Source organism: Pan troglodytes, chromosome 4 (genome assembly GCF_028858775.2).
Source record: "Pan troglodytes isolate AG18354 chromosome 4, NHGRI_mPanTro3-v2.0_pri, whole genome shotgun sequence".
Classification (NCBI taxonomy): Eukaryota; Metazoa; Chordata; class Mammalia; order Primates; family Hominidae; genus Pan; species Pan troglodytes.
In genome coordinates, this window is record NC_072402.2 from 131,311,018 (window position 1) to 131,331,689 (window position 20,672).

The window sequence follows — 20,672 nt, forward strand, 5'->3', positions numbered from 1 at the left end:
CCCAACTGAGAGGTGGCTGGCCATGGTGCAGGTATACCAGGTAGACATCTGTCTGCAGGACGCTTGGGCATCTTCTCAACTGACTCATCTATAAGGGCAGGGACTATGCCGGGTCATCTCTGCACACCAAACTCCAATCAGCCCAAGGAAACTTCTATAAGCAACCAATAAAACCTCAACAAACTCTGAGAATCGTATTCACCTTTCCAGAGGAGTCATTTCTCCATTGTAAGTAGTAGTTATCAAACTAGAGTCCCAGATATTGTTTTTGAGGCACTGATGAGGTGAGAGAGCCATTGAGGGGCAGAGAATGGAGCTGAGAAGCTGGAGCCCCGAAGAACAGGGTAGGGGCAATCACTGGCTTGCAGTACATGGGAGAACCAGCTCTGTGCACCATCCAACTGCACGGACTGTGCTCAGATCCCGGCCCAGGTCTCCCCACTATTGGCTGCACTCTTATCCCGGAAGGCTGTGGGTCACTGTCTCCATGGAGCCAGTGCCCATCCTACCTGCTCATTTCTGGGACACACGCTCCCTGACTTCCTGGAGAGTTCAAAGCAACATTCAACATTTTGTGAAAAGGTTTGTTTTTTTTTTCTTTTTAATGCAGGCCTTGACGCATTTCTTGGAACCCAATGGCAACCTTGGCCAAGAAATATAACCCAAATAAGAGCATGTAGAGACCAGTGGGGTGCGTTAGAATGCACAGGATTTTCCAACCCTGGTTGCCTGATCTGCCAAGACGCCGTGGCTTATTCACCAAGCCCAACTTGTACACCTTGGAAGCCCTCACCACAGCCACAGGAGAGAAATGGGCCAAATGCAGAGTGAGTGAGGCCAATCAGGAGAGAGAGTGTTGGCAGGTCTTGCTGATTTAGAGGAGAGGTCTCCCCTTACAGATTATTTCCAGTCCTGGCTCTGCTCCTGCTGAAGCAGAGAGATTAAAGATTTGTTAAAAAACAACACAATCTTAAAATAATGAAAAGACAGGTTTGTTGTTTTTTACAAAAGAGCTTTAAAAGATGAACTCATTTTGATGAAAAGAATAGAATTAGAACATAATGGTCAGTTGCATCCCGTACTTCGTTTCCTAATAAAGAAAGATTGCCAAGCAGCAATGAGATAAAAGAGACAGAAACAAATGATTTTAACTCACAGATAATTAACCCCAGAGGCTTGTGGATAGCACATTAATATGCTGGGGCAAATAGCTTAATGAGGTTTGAAAAGGGCTTCAGTGTTTACATGAAGAAGATAATTTCAAGGGTTCCTGAAAAGCAAAGAAATGCCTCTGGCTTGGGGAGTGGTCAAGTAATGAAGATGACAAATGTCAAGCTTAACTTCTGCTGGGATCTGAGAGATGAGGGTGAGTCTCCTGGGTAGGGTGGGGACCTCAGCAGGTATACAGGGAGCACCATCATCTCTCTCCACTGGTCCTTGAGGGGCAGGATCAGCGTGCTTCAGGCTGGCTGACACCATCCTGTCTTTTGGTCCTTAGGAATGTGCAGTGGTTCATACCCTTTAGGGGTCATGACCTCTTCGACAATGTAACTCTTCCCCACAAATTCCAGATAGTGACCTATGCCCAAATATTGCAATGCAACCTCTAAGGAGACCGCTAGGCAAGCACGAGTGATTAGGGGTTCATTATCCTGCCCACACCGACCTATAGCTTGCCCGTCATAACCACAGAGGTTTAGCTCATGTGCATGAACACAGTTTAAGCTCCTTCTAGCAGAGGGACCCACAAGTTGTTAGAAAGGGCAGAGGAGCTCTCTGAGGATGGTAGTTAAGGAAAGTGAGCATTCCCAGGGACTGGTGGGAAGAGCAAGCTCAGCAAATAGGACCAGGTATCCTGGAGCTATGGGGTTCACAGTCAAACAACCTGGAAGGCCCTGTACCTGTGATCTGACCTTTGTGAGAAACGGAGAGATGACATAAAGCCAAGTCAGCCCTGGGACATGCCAGGCATCTAACACTTTTTCAGTGCCCACTCTGTGTCAGGGACAGGGGACCCTGGGAGGAAGACATCTGACTCCTGCGTTTCCAAAACTTGTGCCTGCACAGCAGCATGAGAGCTGTCCCAGGGCAAAGGCTACAGGTACCAGGTGAGTGGCGCTGTGGCTCTTGGGGAGGATTTACATACCTCAGGTTCAGATAGCATCACTGGCAGATCCATCATGAGCCCTGAGCTATCCACCACAAGGTCCTGCTGCCTCCAATCCCTGGAGAGAGCTGAGCTCAGCCAGAGGATGCGATGGTTTATATCTGTAATGCTTAAGGATGATTTCTGACCCCAGTGCTCAGAAAGCCCCTGATCTTGGGAGAGAAGTTTATGTTTGTCTTTAAGTCTCACTCTATCTCCCAGGTTGGAGTGCAGTGGTGTGATCTCGGCTCACTGCAACCTCTGCCTCCTGGGTTCAAGTGATTCTCCTGCCTCCTGAGTAGCTGGGACTACAGGCATGCACCACCATGCTTGGCTAATTTTTTGTATTTTTAGTAGAGACGGGGTTTTCACCATGCTGGCCAGGTTGGTCTTGAACTCCTGACCTTGCAATCTGGCCACCTCGGCCTCCCAAAGTGCTGGGATTACAGGCGTGAGCCACCGTGCCCGGTCGTTTGTCTTTAAGTTCTTAAAGGCACCATCTTAAAGGCTTAGTTCTTCTGATTGTAGAATGAGAGAATTAGAGCATAAAGTTAAAGAAAGACTCTGACAGAGGAAAGGGACCAGAATAGGCTAAGTTTAAGATAATTCTTCGGCCAGGAGTGGTGGCTCACACCTGTAATCCCAGCACTTTGGGAGGCTGAGGCGGGCAGATCATGAGGTCAGGAGATAGAGACCATCCTGGCTAACACAGTGAAACTGTCTCTACCAAAAAAATACAAAAACTTTAGCCGGGCATGGTGGTGGGCACATGTAGTCCCAGCTACTCGGGAGGCTGAGGCAGGAGAATGGCATGAACCCGGGAGGCTGAGCTTGCAGTGAGCCGAGATCGCACCACTGCACTCCAGCCTGGGTGACTGAGTGAGACTCGGACTCAAAATAATAATAATAATAATAATAATAATAATAATAATAATAATTCTTCATGGAAAAGTCAATAGGCCACAACATCCAGGGTCTCATGAACACATCTTGGAGACAGAAGAATGAACTGGCTTACTTGAGAAAGGCCTCTATGTCTACGGCCAGGCCTGTTAAGAGCTCTAGTAAAAATTACCCATGCACTGAGCACTGCCAACATTGCCCGTCCTGTGCCAAGGGGTCTGCACACACAGTCACCCCTCCCAATATGTCCACGAGGCTGTGTGGACACCGAACACATCCCTGCACAGAATCTTCCTTTGAGGACCAAACCATTGCCTGTGGTCTGGATGAGGATGATTTTGCAAACCCTGAGGGGATTTTTCTGGTGTCATTCTGGGGGAAAAGTTTCACCCTCTGAGATGGTGAGCAGGCAGGACTCTGAGCTGCAGCCGCTTGTGGCCATCCTGGAAGGCTATCTGGAAGAGGCCAATGTGCCAGGAGAAGGAAGGACAGGAAGAGTGTGAGAATCCTTTTATCAGCTGTTCTTGAAGCCATATCCACCCTTAGATTCTGTAGCTTCATAAGCCTTTCAGGCTTCAGCCAGCACAAGTTGGGTTTCTACAACTCAGAATTGGGACTGATGGTTTGTACTATTACTATCCGCATCCTTTTTCAGGTAAGGTTGAGTAACTTACCTGAAGTCACGCTGTGAGTAAGCTGCCTACCAATTGGTCATGATCAAAACTGGGCACCAAATCACTACTTAAGCAGGACACATCAGCTAGGTGCGCCATGCACTTCCCGTTCAACTTCAGGCAACTAGGCACAATATAGTTTCCCAGCAGCTGAAAAAAGGCAACGCAACCCAGAAAGAGCCAATTTCTGTGAGGTTGGGAGACAGGAGATAGATGTCACTCTCAACTTCTTTGAGCCCAGTGACTGTAGAAGAACAATCAGTGCCCCACTGTATGTGAGAGAGGGTGGAATGGGGGAAGGAAAAGCCATCTCTTTCCCCAGATGGCAGTCTTGAATTGAAAAAGACCCACGGCTCCAGGCACTGTCAAATCTGGATGGCTCCCTTTTAAATTCCCTACATCTGCAGCTATTAAAGAAGTTACCTCAAAATAACCTAGGAGTTTATTAATCTGTTTCATTGAAGACAGTCAGCCACTTCACATTATAGCAAGATAGACTAGGCAGGGAACTGAGAGATCCAGAAAACATCTGCTACACAAAATCAAAATTAATGGTAAACAGAATGCAGTTCTTGACAGCTGAAGTTCACCCAGATGCAGAGAACTATAAAGGGGCTACTGGAGGCAGCTGCCAATTAGGGACCGATTCCACGGGTTTTCAGAAAGTTAGGCTCTAGTTTCACACTCGGGACTGGCAGGTCATGTATGCTTAGGAGATCTGCACTGCAAAGGAGCCAGAGCCATGCTGAGTGTGCATGTGATGGTCACCCCCTTTTTTCCTTTTCCCTGAAGACAGCAGCAGCCCTCCTCTCCCGGGCTCCCTCACAGCCTTGCTAGGCCAGGCTGGACAGGGCTGGAACATGTGCGGGAGCCAGCGCTGGGAGGTGGGCAATGCAACATGACATTGGTGCTCATCCCCAAACTCGCAGCCCCTAATCACAGCACAATCACAGACATCTGGAATAGCTTACAGATCGCCCTATGCTCCTCAGAGATGGCTGACAAGGGCTGAATTATCCCAGCCATTTGCTCAGCTTACTCAAGTGTTCACTCATGGCTGTAATTCAACGTGATGGGATCAGTCAGAGAAAAGTACCAGTTTGAGTAGATGAATTTTGGCAGTCACAATCAGCACTGGCCCTCACAGTGGACATGGGAGTACCTTAGAGAGGTAAGGGTGGCACCTTTTGCTGAAGCTTCAGAAAAGGGTGAAATTAAATTTTAGGTGTCTGGAGGGAGTTATAAAAATACCTGCACTGGAAAGCACAGAGAGATGCAGCCGTCACTCTTTCCCATGCAGCTCGTATAGGGAGGTCCCAGGCATGAATATCCAGGGTCATACGGAACTGTCCTGAAGGAGGAATGGCTCTGTCTCCCTTGGGGAGGCATGCACCCTTCCCAGAGGTCACCCTATCAGTCTCGTAGTCCTGCCACAATCTTTGCTACTGTGTCTACCTTCAAGTCCCACAAATCTAACTTGGAAACAAAGCACCCCCAGCAAGTCCCTCTCAGCTCTCTGGGCTTGGCAGCCAACATAAGGTACAGACACCCTTGGATGTGATGAAACAAGATCAAGTCACTTAAGCAACCACCACCCATTAAAGAGAGGTTCAGGGCATCAGAGAGGCACCAGCCCAGAAGCATTCCTCATCCCTACTAAAAATTAACATGAAAAGGAAGGAGTCTCATGTGTGCAGTGCTATCTGCTCTGTGTCACAAGTTACTCAAGGGAAAGGGAGGTAAAGAACGTGAACATTCTCTGAAAACATCAGAACAACCAAGAAGATATTCTTATTATTGCTGCCACACTGTTCTGTACATGCACAGGCCATGGAGCACAGTCTGGTGCCTGGGCACTCTGAGGAAGTTCTGCCTCTTCCTGGGCTCTCTAGGGCAGGGTTTGCAAAAGGCACTGCATGGAATGCCTGCCCTGAGATGGTCAAAAACAACACAATTAATTTTGTTAAATCCCACAGAAAACCAAGTTTGGAAAATGCTGCATATTACATTCCCTGTTGAGAGTGACATTTTGTCTATGAAAAACCCTGAGAGATTCTCCAGTCAAAATATCATCATCATCAACAACAATGAAAACTAAAGTTTACTGAGTCCAACATTTTCCAAGTGTATTACTGTCCTAGGGCCACCATAATAAACCACAAACTAAGTGACTTAAAACCAGAGAAATGGATTTTCTCCCAGTTCTGGAGGCTGGGAGTACAAAATTAAGGGGCTGGCAGGGCCATGCTCTCTCTGAAGGTTCTAGGGATGGAGGGTCCCTTGCAACTTGCCAGGTCATGGTGGTTGCCAGCAATTCTCTGCTTCCATCATCACACGATGTTCTCCTTGTGTGTCTGTGTCCAATTCTCCCTTTTCTTATAAGGATCTCACTATTGGATTAGGGCCCACCCTAATCCATTATGACTTCATCTTTATATCTGCCAAAACCCTATTTCCAAATAAGGTTCCATTCACAGGTTCTGGTTTAGGACTTTGACATGTCTTTTTGGGGAACACAATTCAACCCATAATACTAAGCTTACTTGAATTTTCTTCAGTGCATCAGCCAGGAAAATCTAATGATAGCCATAGAACATTTCTTTAAAAGTGCCTTTCTAGAACCAAAGGGCCCAGTGCCTCACTTGTATATTACTGGGAAGGGCCAGAATGAAAAGGCAACACACACAAAGCAAATGGGTAGCTTGCACTTAATTTAAGAAACAATTGTTGATTAACTACTGGCCCTGGGCTACAGCTGTGAGGAATTTGGGGATGAAGAAGGCAGGAGGGTCTCTGATCTCAGGAAATTAACCTGATAGGAGCCCTTCCCTCTCCAATTAGATAGGGTAAGCTAAACACTTCAAGAAAGAGAGTTGGAAAGGATGAAGGGGAGGTGGATTTGACAAGGATGAGGGACAAGGCATGCAGGAACAGTGTAAGGCCAGAGGCAAGAAAGCTAGACAGCATGACATCTACGGCTGGAGGGGAAGAGGGGGAAATAGGGCAGAGGACAGGTTTAAGGCACACAATGCATTCACTTTGCCCCTACTGTCGCTAGTTCCCACTATGATTTGGCTTGGACTCGATTTCCACTGCTAACATTAGCCCCTCTCACTTCTCAACACACATACTTAGTCAAGAGTTTCCAAAAGTCACATAATGTGAAGTTGCAGTTGGTTAGCCATTTGTGGCCCTAAACCTTCAATGGAGGGGATGCTCCTGAGTCAGGTACAGTATTGCAATAAGGCAAACCAAAACAGGAAACCTCCTCCGGTTCTGTGACTGGGAGCTTCCTCTCTAGACCTGAAGACTTTCTAGACTCTCCTGGGCCTTGTAAGCTGTGCAGAAAAATCAGCTATTACTCATCTGTTCCTCTTTCAGTCCGGGGTCGAGTCAGAGCTGGGAACCAACCCAGGTGTTCATTGCTAGACAATATCTTACTTTTCTTTGAAAGAAAAATAGTTTACTGAAGCACCATAGTGGTTCTATTCTTTTTATACTTGTACACTGTTCTGGAGAAGATTAACAACCCCACAACCCAAGTCAGTGAGTCAGTGAATTCCCAGACCTAAAAATACTTAGAACCAGCCGGCAAGGTCCCACTCCTTTTCTTCCTGCCAGGTTGTAAGCATTGACGTTACAGCACTGGGCTATTTCAGGAACTCTCAAACATCCAACTTTGACAGAAACAAGCAAGAAAGACATCAGTGCACAATAGGAAGAAAAAAGTTTCTGTGATGTTAGAACAAATTTGCTAGTACAAACCCACAGTGTATGTTCCTAAGTCAACCATTTGCGAAGGCTGACACTTCCAGCGGTGGAGAGGTTACAGATGAATGGAGTGCAGCCTGACTACACCTTCACTCCTCCTCTGGACACTCTCATTCTTCTGGGAGTTTGAAGTCATAAGTTCAGTCAGACCTTTTTCATGCATTTGAATAGAAATACATGACTCTTTTATAACCCCAGCCTTATTAGAGACATTTTCAACACAAGGACAGTAAGATTCCAAAAAGGTTAAGTTTATATGTGATGTTACAATGCAAATCAATTCCAAACATTCACAGTCGGGATTTTGGCATAAACAGAATATTATTCAAAGCCAAAGTTCATGTCAAATTCTCCTCTCCTTATGGCTATTTCTTTCCAACTTACATGGTCACAGTACCCATTGTGAACACTACTTTCCATAAGAAACATCCTTCCCAGCTCCATCAACCTTCATCCATTTGGTTTTGATATTCAAACAATGCAGTTTGCTTTACATATTGTCCTACAGTTCAGAGGACATCGAGTCCGAAGCCAAAGATAATGGCAAAGGGGAATGTAAGCCAGAAAGTTCATCTTAGAGTCAGATTATCCAGATCCTATGACCCTAGGGATCCAGCACCATGGACAGCAGCACACTACCAGCTGGACTCAATATAGTGTGAAAAGTTTGTGTTACCAAGGTCCCAGGCATGAATATCCATGTATCAACGCATGTTGATAACATAGCCATTCTATGTCTTTTGCTGTGTTGCATAACACAAGAACTAATCAGGAGGCAAAGCAATGTTAGATTTAGTAGTCAATATAGAATTTGCTAATTTCTTTTAGATTGTCTCCCTCTTTGGAGACAGTACCACAGAGAAGGATGTGGTGAAGGGTAAAACCAAAGCCACATTCTAGACCAGGAACTCATTTTCGTTTCTGATCTCATCATTCTATCCATGTAATAAAAAGATGATTGTTAATGATTCCACAAATCATACAAAAGGCATCCCTTATTAGAGACTAGGTATTACTGAAAATGAATAAGGGAAACTTCAATTTCCACTAAAAGATTTCTGAAAGTAACACCCATATATGTTTACCTCAGAGACCATAAAACAAATGTGCTACAGGAACTCTGGCAGGGGAAACAGAACATCATGGAACTGTTTTCAAAAGGAAATTAATTAGTTATTTCTATTTCAGCTTAGCTGAAGCTGTAAGAAATCTATTCAGAAATATTTTTCACAGTGGCATCTCTTCCCAGATATTGAAATACCACAAACCATAAGCCATTTTTTGTGTTGTTCACGTTGCTTTGCTGGGTAAAACTAATAATTATTCCAAACTTCACTCAAGAATGAGGCTTCTCTTAAGAGACCAAAAACATGATTGTGAATGAGCCAGTTCTTCAAGTATCCCACCTCTGGTACTTGAAGGTAGAAGTCATAGTTTTCACAAGCAAACCTGGCCTTCAGTCCATCCAGTCCCTACAGACAAGTGCTAAGCAGTCAGCACCCAGAAAAGGCCGCATGAAATTTCAAAGAATGAGCTGCCCACAGTCTGAAGTTCATCTTAGTTTCAGCAAACTACTTCAAAAATGTCAACACTGAAAATAAAAAGGGTATGAGTGCATTTTTCCTACCTTCTCTTCTTGTGACTTCAAAGCTTCTGGGCTCCTGCAAGAAAAGAAAGACTTTGTGTTTTTTGAAGAATAATTCATATGTACAGATACTTGCAAATATCTCCTCTCTTGTTAGTCACATATTTATGAAAAGGTGAACAATCTACGAAGAACATGACACTGAGCAATGTTGGTCTACTAAACTCTCAACATGTACATCTATAAATGTAAACAACTTGTTGCTTTGAGGGCTTAGGCAAAAAAAATCCTGTTAATCACAAAGTTTTTAATGAGCACAGCTCATTCTCAGGGCCTTCCTTATTTGGAGTATGGGCTGGTACCAAGTGTTAAGGAAGACCCTCTTCCAGGTTGATGACCCACCCTCTGCCTGAACTGTAGGTGCTTTTAGGGACTGAAGAAAACATAAGCAGATGGGCTAAAATTATCTGGCCAGCAGGAGGTTCTGTTTTGTGGTGCTATGGTGAAGACCACCACTGCTACTGGATATGTCACTGACATCACCTGATAATAGATTAAACACAATTTATAGTTTCCAAAGGGTGAGATCCTATGAACAATTTGGATAGCCAGTTCATGCCACTGGACTAAATTAAGCCCTTGGGTTTTCTTAATTCAATCCTATCTTTATTGATGCTTACTATGTGCAGGGCAATAAGCAAAGTGTTTCAGAAGTTACCCAGGTAAAACTGAGTACCTGCATTGATATTCACAGTTGATTAGGGGGCTACAGAACAAACACAAATTACTGAGAAATGAAAGGGTGATTTGTCTTGTAAATACCAGCATTTCACATTCCAGTTGGAAACATAAGGAAAAGTGTTTTTAAAAGAACCTTTGAAAATAGCACTGAAGAACAGGCAGATTTTCAGACAAAAATGGGGGAGGGAGGGTGGACCAGGAAGAGAGAATGGCATAGGAAAATGTTGGGTGGTATGAAAATTCAGGGTAGCTCTAGAAGAATGAAAAGTCCTGGTGAGAAGTAATGGGGGGAAAGACTAGAAATGCATATTGCAGTTTCATAACTAATATAAAGTATCTCCAATTCATCATAAACGACATGTTTTGGATAAAAAGCCTAAGGTTAAAAATAAGCTGAAAGTCCATACTAGCAACTAAAGAAGAGAAGAGAAAACACCAAACTGGGACTACCACCTCAACACCGCAGCCAAGAAGGTAATTCAGCACCAGTGCTTTTTAAGGTAATAGCATTGTCTTTCACACCTTAGCATTCTTGTCTAGCATCCTCTTGTCAGAAGGGGGAGGCAATATTAGAGATGAAACTAAGAGGGCACTGGGAAGGTTGTCCTACCCAAATTACATTCCCTGACTGCTACCTTTCTACTGAGCAAAAAGCCCTGGTGAAGATCAGTGGAAGATCCATGTCACATGCCAACAGCCCATCACACAAACCAAACTCTGGTTCCTGAAGGAGTACTCATGAGGTAAGGGTTCAGAGGAGGAGGCATAGAGATGACAGGTTAAATGCAGGAAACATAAGCCACAGAGCGTATTTTGCACAAAGCAAACCCAGCTCCTCCCAAACTGTTCCTCAGTAACCTGCTCCAAGGCCTGGCACCTCTGTTTCTTGAAACAACTAGTATTCATGGAACAGGAGATGTTCATAATCAGCTCCAGAAAAAAACTAAGAAATTTTTGTTGTGGTTACATAAAATTTATAAATTAATTTAGGGAAAGCTGACATCTATATAATGTTGCATGTTCTTATCTAATAACACAGGATTTTAATAATTGTTTGAGTCTACTTTTGCTTCTTTCAAGAGTATTTTATAGTTTTCCTTGTGCATATTTTGAATATTTCTTTTTTGTATGCCTTTTGTTATCATAAATGGGATGTTCTCTTATTATTTCTTCTAGCTGATTTTTGTTTGTATATTTGATGGCAATTTAAAAATAATTTTTATATTTATTTTATAACCAGCTTCTTGGTTAAATTTTACTGTTTGTAATAGTTTTTCCATTGATTCTTTTGGGGTTTCCATTTGAGTATTTATGTAATTTGCAAACAGCAATTATCTTATCTCTTCTTTCCAATTCCTATACTTCCAGGTGTTTTCTCTTGCCTTAGGGCTTTAACCAATTCTCAACCCATGTTAGGCGTTGTGTTCATACTGGGCACCCTTGTCTTGGCTTTTGCTTTCAGAAGAAAACCTTTAGCATTTCCCCATTAAGTGACAGGCTGGTTTTAGCCTGAGATATGTTTATTATATTAATGAAACCAATATACATTTTACTGAGTTTTAAAAATAAATGTATGTGCTAGCTGAAAAACAGCTTGTTCCTTTACTCATTTGTTTATTGACTGTTTCCCTCTAGTGGAATGTGGGTTGGGATGGTGCCAGTATCTTTTTCACTCTTGCATCATCAGTGCTGTAGCAGAACAGATGCTCAATACATATTTGTTGAATAAAAAATAAAATAAAATAAATGTGTTGGATTTTATCAAGTACTTTTCTCTGGCATTTAAGGAGATAATCATATGATTTTTCTCCTTAGTTCTATTAATAGGATGACTTACATAGTAGATCTCATAATATTCCACTACCCCTGTATTTCTAAAACAAGCTTTTCTTAGTCATAATATACTTTTTAAAATATGCTGCTGGATTCTGTTTATTATTTTAAATATGTTTTACATTTATTGGTCTATAATTTTTTGTACTGATATTCATAAATGAGATTGGTCTACCAATCTCATATTTTTCTTATCAGCTTTAGAAATTGCCCAGGCGCGGTGGCTCTCACCTGTAATCCCAGCACTTTGGGAGGCTGAGGCAGGTGGATCATGAGGTCAGGAGATTGAGACCATCCTGGCTAACACGGTGAAACCCCATCTCTACTAAAAATACAAAAAATTAGCCGGGCGTGGTGGTGGGCGCCTGTAGTACCAGCTACTCGGGAGTCTGAGGCTGGAGAATGGACTGAACCCGGGAGGTGGAGCTTGCAGTGAGCCGAGATCGCGCCACTGCACTCCAGCCTGGGAGACAGCGAGACTCCATCTCAAAAAAAAAAAAAAAGAAATTAAAATGAAACCAACTTTATGTAATGAATTTGGAAGTTTTCCTTTTATTATACTCTGAAATAATTTAAATAAAAATAGGATTATCTTATTTTAAAATTTGTTTATTTTTGAGACAGAGTCTCACACTGTGGCCCCGGCTGGAGTGCAGTGGCACGATCTCGACTCACTGCAACCTCTGCCTCCCAGGTTCAAGTGATTCTCCTGCCTCAGCCTCCCAGTTCTTCCACTTCATTTCTCAGAGACTGACTGAAAGGGAGGAGAGGTTAAACTTGTCCAAGGTCTCATATTTTGGTCAGTGGCCAGCTAAGATTTAAATCCCAAAGCCTGATTCCAATGCCTATGCACACAGCATTCCAACTTTAAAAATAGTCATGATAGTTAATTCCTAGGGACATTGTGAAATTTTTATGAGATAGACTTCTTCTTTGTGCCATAAAAAAGTAGCTTGTATGAGACTAATCCTTCTGCTATCAACAACTATAAAAGTGGAATTAAAAAATGTTTTTGAAGGCATCCAACAGCAACAAAAGCAGCCAGAATTTAAAGGAAAGTTATGAGAGAAAAGTCCATTGAGATGAGCCCCATATTCACTGCCACATTTCCCCTTTGCAACATTTGCTGTTTTGCATAGAAGCCAAACAGAATATAATATTCTAGAACTTAGAGAAGTCTCTCTGAGATGGGAAATAAACATCAGAGTGCAAGGCTACCAAAGAAGCCAGAAATTGAGGGTCAGAAACCCTGGAAAAGGAAACCAGAAAGAAGTGAGCTCAACATTTTCGGCTTCCCCTTGAGTTATATGATTATGCCTGAGCTACACACATAAAGGGCAAAAGGCTGAGAAACAAGTTAAAAAGTAGCCTTGAACAAGGAAAAAAAAGCCTCAAATAATAAAATCTAAGTATAGATTTTGAAAGTACATGGTACTAAAGAGACAAAAATTAGGCTTTCCAAGAAATAATTGCCCTGACAAATGCAGCAAACTTACTGCTAAGACCATATATTCTCAAATTATTCCTATTCTTGAGTAGATAAAGATGATATTCCAGGACTCTATCTGTCTAACAAAGAAAAATAAATCCTCTGTGGAAATCAATAAAGTGATCCACAGGCTTTACAATTTTTCATATATAATCTCCAGCATCCAGTCTAAAATTACCAGGCATAGCACGAAATGGGATCGAATGGCTAAAATCCAAGAAAACAGACCACAGAAACAGAGCCACATGTTATCCAGATCTTAGAATTCTTAGGCACACGCTTTAGAATAATTATGGCTAATATGTTTAGGAAAATAGGAGAAAAGATGCTGAATTTCATTATAAAACTAGAATCGATTAACAGACTACACATTGGGTACACTGTAAAATGCTCAGGTGATGGATGCACCAAAATCTCCGAAATCACCACTAAAAACCTGTAACCAAACACCACCTGTTCTCCAAAAACCTATTGAAACAAAAATAAACAAAAAATAATCAAACAAAAATTTCATAACTGAAAATGAAATAACTGAAAAATTCAATAGGTGGATTTAACAACAGATTAAACACAACTGAAGAAAGGAATAGTAAGATGGAAGCTAGATCAGTAAAAAATAACCACACAGAAGATCTGAAAGGAAAAAAGATAAAGAATGAAAAATACAGAAAAAGTATGAGACACTGTAACATCGTGAAGAGTTCTAACAAGCATGTAATTAAATTTTCAGAGTGAAAATTCAGAGGAAATGGGCAGAATCAATACTGAAAGAGATGCTGGTTGATACTTTTCCAAAACTAATGAAAGACATCAAGCCAGAAATTTGGGAATCTCCACAAGCCCCAGGCAAGATAAATACAAACACAACCATATCTAAGTACTCAGTAAAATAGTTGAATATTCAAAGACAAATAGAAAATCTTTAAAACAGCCAAAGGGTGGGTGGTAGAGATGGGGAGAACATTGCCTAAAAAGGAGCAACAGTAAGTGGGATAGCTGATTTTTCAGTAGGAAATAATGGAACCAGAAGACAATGGAATGCCATCTTTAGTTTTTAATTTTTTTAACTTTTATTTGAAGTTCAGGGGTATATGTGCACATTTGCTATACAGGTAAACTGCATGTCTTGGGGATTTGGTGTAAAGCTCACCCAGGTAATAAGCATAGTACCCACCATCTTTAAAATTTGAAAAAAACATTAGAATCCAATGAAAATATGGGTATTCATAAAGTAAAATAAATGAAGGTAAAATACAGATATTTAGACAAAAAAAACCCTGAGAGAATACATTGCCAACAAATTAACACTAAGAGCAATACTTTACAGCGAACTTTTAAGGCAAAAACGCAAAAAATTATTCAGATGAATGTATAGCTATGCAAGAAGAAATAATGAGCACCAAAAAGCATAAAAAAAATAAAAATACATTTCAGCTACTTAACACAACAATAATGCACTATAAGATAAAAATATTTGTAGAACTAAAATACATAGTAATATGATTTTTTTAAAAAAGATCAGGAGGTCAAATGAGATTAAAGTGTTATAATGTCCTAGTACTGTCCCAAAAATGGCAAAATTAGTGCTATGACACCAAAGGAATGAAGTAACCAAAACTGTCTCATCCAAAAGAAGACAAGAAAGGCAGAAGAGAAAAGGAATATAGAACAGAGAAAACATGGGTTTATATTTAAACCTATTTAACTATGAATTGGCTAAATAATCCCATTAAAACACAAGGATTGGGCTGGGCGAGGTGGCTCATGCATGTAATCCCAGCACTTTGGGAGGCTGAGGCAGGTGGATCACGAGGTCAGGAGATCGAGCCCATCCTGGCTAACACAGTGTAACCCTATCTCTACTAAAAATACAAAAAATTAGACAGGCATGGTGGTGGGCACCTGCAGTCCTAGCTACTTGGGAGGCTGAGGCAGAAGAATGGCGTGAACCCGGGAGGCAGAGCTTGTAGTGAGCCCAGATTGCGCCACTGCACTCCAGCCTGGGAGACAGAGTAAGGTTCCGTCTCAAAAAAAACAAAAACAAACAAACAAACAAAAAAACACAAAAAAAAAACAAAATTAAAAAACACATAAGGATTGGCATAATAGAGAAAACAATATCCAACTATATGCTGCCTACAAGAGACATATCATAAATATATGTTTACAAAAAGGCTGAATGTAAAGATTTAAACGATAAACCATATTAACTTCAACCAAGAAAACATGGCTATAGATAAAGTAGGCAAGAATTATTATCAGTGATAAAAGGGGATGGTTCATAATTAGAAAAAGAACAACTTAACAGGAACATATAGCAATTCTAAACTTGTACATACCTAGTAGCATAGTCTAAACATATGCAAAGCCAGAACTCAAAGAACTAAGAGGAGAATTTTTTTAACCCACAATAATGGTTGGAAAATTTAAAAAATCTCTGTCTTTAACTGATAGAACAAGTAGAGGAAAAAAGCATCAGTAAGGATACAGAAGAGTTGAACACTATAATTTTAAAACTTGACCTAATTGACAGACATCAAACACTGTACCAAATAGCATTTCATTTCAAGTGTCCATTCAAGATTTATAAAAATTGGCCGTACGCTGAGCCATAAGCAAGTTTAAACACATCATGGCAACCTCATGGAAAAAATGTTGGATGTATCTTAGAACATACATAAAAATCATTTCCTGATGGATTGTAGATCTACATGTGAAAAGTAATGCAACTAAGTCTCTATAAGATATCAAGAGTATCTTCATGACTTTAAATACATAGGTGAAAATTTCTTAAAGAGGATGTGAAAAGCAAACCAAAAGAATATCTCAGACTTTATTAAAATTAGGACTTCTGTTTATTAAAAGATAGGATCAAGACAATGAAAAGGGAAGCCATTAAGGAAATATATTTGCAATCCATATATCTTACGAATGACTTATTGAGAATATATAAAATACTTTTGCAAATCAATAAGAAAAATACAAATAACCTAATTGAAGAATGAGTAAAAGATTTGAATAGGCACTTCACAAGTTGAAACCACAGTGGGATACTGCTATAAACCACATATAATAGATGACATTAAAAAAACTGTTAATAGTAAATGTTTACAAGGATATGAAGGAACTATAATTTTTATACCCTCAGAGGAACCAGCACCAGCAAAACTTTCCTTATTGGTCTGAGTCCCAGTATGGAGAGGCTCCTCCCCTGGAGACAGTAGTGATAAAGGTATTCCTTCCTGCAGGTACTGCTCTTAACTATTGCAGTGTTTCCTTTTCCACCTTCTTAATCCTTTAATATCTGTTTAACCAATTTCCTGTAATTAAATTATGTTAAAATAACTATTGTGACATCTATGTTCCTGACCCAACAATTTAACTCCTAAGTAAACGTCCAACAGAAGCACATTCATGTGAGCACCAAAATGCATGTATAAGAAGGCTGAATGCAGCATGATATGTAATGCAAATGTCCACCAATGGTAGAACAGATAAACTGTGGCATATCCACACAATGGAAAACTTCACTGCAGTGCAAAAGAAAAAACTCTGCAACATGTGATAATGTAGCTGAATCTCATTGTCATAGCGCTGAGGGAAAGAAAGCAGAAACAAATGGTACAGTTTATAAGATTTTATTTTTATATATCTCAGAAACAAGCAAAACCAATCTCTGATGATAGATGAGTAGTAACCTTTGCGAGGATAATGACCGGGGGGACACAGAATGGTTTGTGGGATGCTGGAAATGTTCTATATTATCATCTTGGTGGTGGTCACATAGATGTGTTCACTTACAAAATATTAACCAAGTACTACACTTAGGATATGTGTCTTTACTATATATTTGATATGCTCCAGTAAAAATTTTTAAAATAAGACAAATTACCCAGGAGTAATCAGAAGTTTGTTAAATAGAGGGAACAAACCCCACTTTTAATTTACAGATGAAGAAAGATGTACTGAGGGAAAGACTGCAACTTGCTGAATTTCACATGAGAAGTGGCCACATCAGGACTAGACTCAGACCTCTGAGGTCCTACCACTATACTCTACTTCCTCCAAGGAAATGCTCAACACACATTCGTGAAAAATATGACAGGGATTAAGAGTGGGGGCCAGCTGTGCCTCTGTCACCTTTGTTGAATTATTTAACATTTCCTTAGTCTCTCTTTGTTGATCTGTAAAGGCAGAAATAGCACATTCCTCATAGAGTAGTTGTGGTGATCAAATGAAATAATAATAAGCTTGTCCCATGCTTAGCATGGTGTCCAGCACACAGGCAGTCCTCCAACATGTGCCACCATCATCATCAACATTACCATTCATGAAAAGAGCTAAGAGAGGGAGACGATCAGATAATTTTTGGGAGGTAAATGAGTTCAACAGCTTCCTCAATTATTGAGGCTAAATAAGAATCCATCTTTCCAGTGCTTAAAAAAGCAACCCCTCAAAAGCTGTAGCAGAAATGTAAGGAGTGAAATTCATTGACATAATGACACCAAGGCCCTGGATGCATTGTCTAAGGAAGAAATTATTTTCTGCAGAAGCTTCAAACCAGATGGTTATAAATGAGACTTAGTGCATGGGCATTACTTAATGACTAAATTTTTTTAACTAAAAATCTAATTTTATTATAGTATAAATCACACTTTCTTGAAGCAGGGAATTAATTTTAGATTTTTCATTCACTGCTCATAACCTTTCTACGAGTTTGACAGCCAAATCATTTAAAATGTCATTTAACCAATACAGTACAACAGCTTTATTCCTCATTGTGCCCTTCCTGAATCCGTTATCTCTCGCTATAATGTAGAAGAACTTAAATAAAAAATTACCATTCTATAAAGCTGTATTTTACTATGCAGTTAAACTACACAATCTTTATTTTTGAATCAATATAATATGAGTGCTGAGCAATATTTTTCATAATCCAAAAGCCGATTACAGATTCTCAGCTACCAAAAAACAGTTTGAAGGCTGCTGAAAGAGTATAAATGAGCACTCTCAAATTCTACCCCTAGGTCCATCCCATGTCCATCTTGGGCACAGGGGGTGAGGCTCTGGAAAAGGATGGTGAGGCCCTGCCCCAGATCATAGTCACGCCTCTGCATCCGTGCTCTCAGAGGTCTTTGGTTAGGGAGTAAGCCTCAGTGTGTCACCCAGAATATTATGGGATTCACTGGGAAAATATTGTCTATGTGGGTTACAAAAGTGGGGGATCAAAAGCATCCACATTGAGAAGAGAATGAAATGAAAAAGTAAATGGAGTGGAGCTCCATGTGACCAGATCTCCGTAGACAAAGCAGAATGGAGTGGAGCTCAACGTGGCCAGATCTTCATAGACAAAGCAGAAAGGGGTCTGCTGTACAAGGGGCCCGGCCTGAGGAGGTCCCTGTGCCAGTGTCCTGAAGATGGGCCCCTGACTGGCAGCACCTCCATCCAGCAGCAGAGGGGCTGAGGAAGCTCCTGGCTTCAGAGTTCCTCAGGCCTCAACTTCGTGAAGACACACAAAAGGAAGCCCATGTGTCCAATTTATGAACCAATTAGTACAGATGAGATGGAAGCTTTGCCATCGGACTCATTGCTACTGAAATTCTGACATCTAAGTTCTAAGTTTTTCATATCTGAGATGCTCTTAAAATGAATGCTTCTTTAACAATCTTTCTTACAATTTTTCATTTATTCACTTGAATTTTAAAAACTTGACTCTAAGCAGGTTCATTTTTGCTAGCAAGACACTATTCTGCAATTAAAATCTTCACTTGGACTGACAAAATACAGCTAAATAAAGTGGCGCCTTATGTAGCACGTATTCCACTGCTGGCTCCCACTTTCTGTGCACACAGTAAGAGTTTTGCACACTTTATCTCATTTATATGGCTGAGTTAAAGGCAGAAGGAAAACTATTGAGTTGTTAGATTTCTCAGCACACCATGTCTGGGTCTTCAAAGCCAGAGAAGGTTAGAGAATTAACCCTAAACCCGGGGCTAGTTTGAAAGCCAAGCTGAATAATCCAGCAAAGAACAGGATATTCTGGGGGAGGGTCTAAACACCCCCTGCTTCCTCCAGTTATGCAGAGCTTGCTGCAAGTGCTCATGAAAAACACCGAAGGGGTGCTGGCTCTTGAGAAATGCCACTTAATCGAGGGGTCAGTGTTCCCCTCCTGCACCACAGAGAACAGTGTCAGATGGCTCTGGGGTTAGGGAGAGGTGTGTGTAGCCCTGGTAGACGGGCTTACTGCCTTAAAGGACAGTCAAAGGTGGGGGAGGCACAGCTGCCAACACTAAACCTTTAGGGGCTTAGATAGCTGAGGGAGTTTGATAAAGGCCAGGGGTCCCTGCACCTTTCAGCTAGCCCTGCCTAGGAGTTGCCCAATCAGCAGAGGCTGAGCTTGCCTTTCTCATCTTCCCAGAAGACCAGATGTGAAGGGGAGAGGGCTGGGCATGGCCATATAGGCAAAGAATGTGCAAGTCTCCTTTGAGCCCAGGAGTTCGAGACCAGCCTGGGCAACATAGTGAAACCCCCATCTCTACAAAAAAAATATGAAAATTAGCTGGGCATGGTGGTGCCTACCTGTAGTCCCAGCTACTTGTGAGGCTGAGGTGGGAGGATCACCTGAGCCCAGGGAGGTAGAGGCTGCAATGGAGGGCCACTGCACTCCAACCTGGGTGATAGCGTAAGACTCTGTCTCAAAACAAACAAACAAACAAACAAAACAGTGCAAGTCTCCAGCACTTTGGGGCTGAAACAGAGATAGCACAGCAAGCAAGCTCTATGTCCCCTCTATTGCCTATCTTACAATAAATGACAATAAATGGATCAATGTAAGGAAACCAGTATTACATGGGGCTGGGAAGTGTCAAATAACTAAGCCAGAGAGTTTAAAGGGAGGTTTATCAAGACAAAAGGAAGAGATCATGTCACATGACTTTTTAAAAATACCAAGGAAATGTCTTTACTATTAAGGTACTCTTTTACTTTACTAATTTAAAAAAGAATCACCATGATAAACCCATCAATAGCTTCTTGTGGGCAGACCTGGGAATACCAACTTTATTATGCCCATGAGGGCAAAGCCTCCAGTAGGTCTGAATCACCTGATTGTTTCAGTAGCTGCTCCACCAGCTGCACGCCTGAGGAAGCCACCCGGATACTTCCCACTCCAGTTTGCCCATCTGTAAAATGGGCAGACCCGACAGCCCAGCCAGGACAATTGAGGCGATATCTCAGAAACATGGGCAGAGTCCCACAGAGAGTTCTGTCCAGGGCTTTCTGACAGGAAGCAAAGGGTGGTCAGTGAAGGAGAAAGCTGTGATACTCTAAAAAGAAATGGAATTAATGGTGATTACCAGACACTAGACAGAAAAGAAAGCAAAAGGATAGGTGCCCATCTTCAGAAATTAAGATGATTTGGAAATATCATATGAGGATTTAGTGATTTTAAATTCTAGATATCATTTAAAGCTTTATGCTAAAGGTTATTCATTTACAATTTAAAACGAAAAGTTAGCCCTGAATTTAAGA

General features: G+C 41.3%; 1 protein-coding gene across 1 annotated transcript in view; it reads right to left on the minus strand.

Annotated features, from left to right (window-relative positions):
* Positions 1 to 20,672, minus strand: part of FSTL4 (follistatin like 4) — a 412,420-nt gene that overhangs the window by 363,928 nt on the left and 27,820 nt on the right. The window contains exon 3 of the mRNA XM_009449652.4: positions 9,122 to 9,155. Coding sequence (XP_009447927.4) covers positions 9,122 to 9,155 — 34 coding nt within the window. The remainder of the gene's footprint in view (positions 1 to 9,121; positions 9,156 to 20,672) is intronic.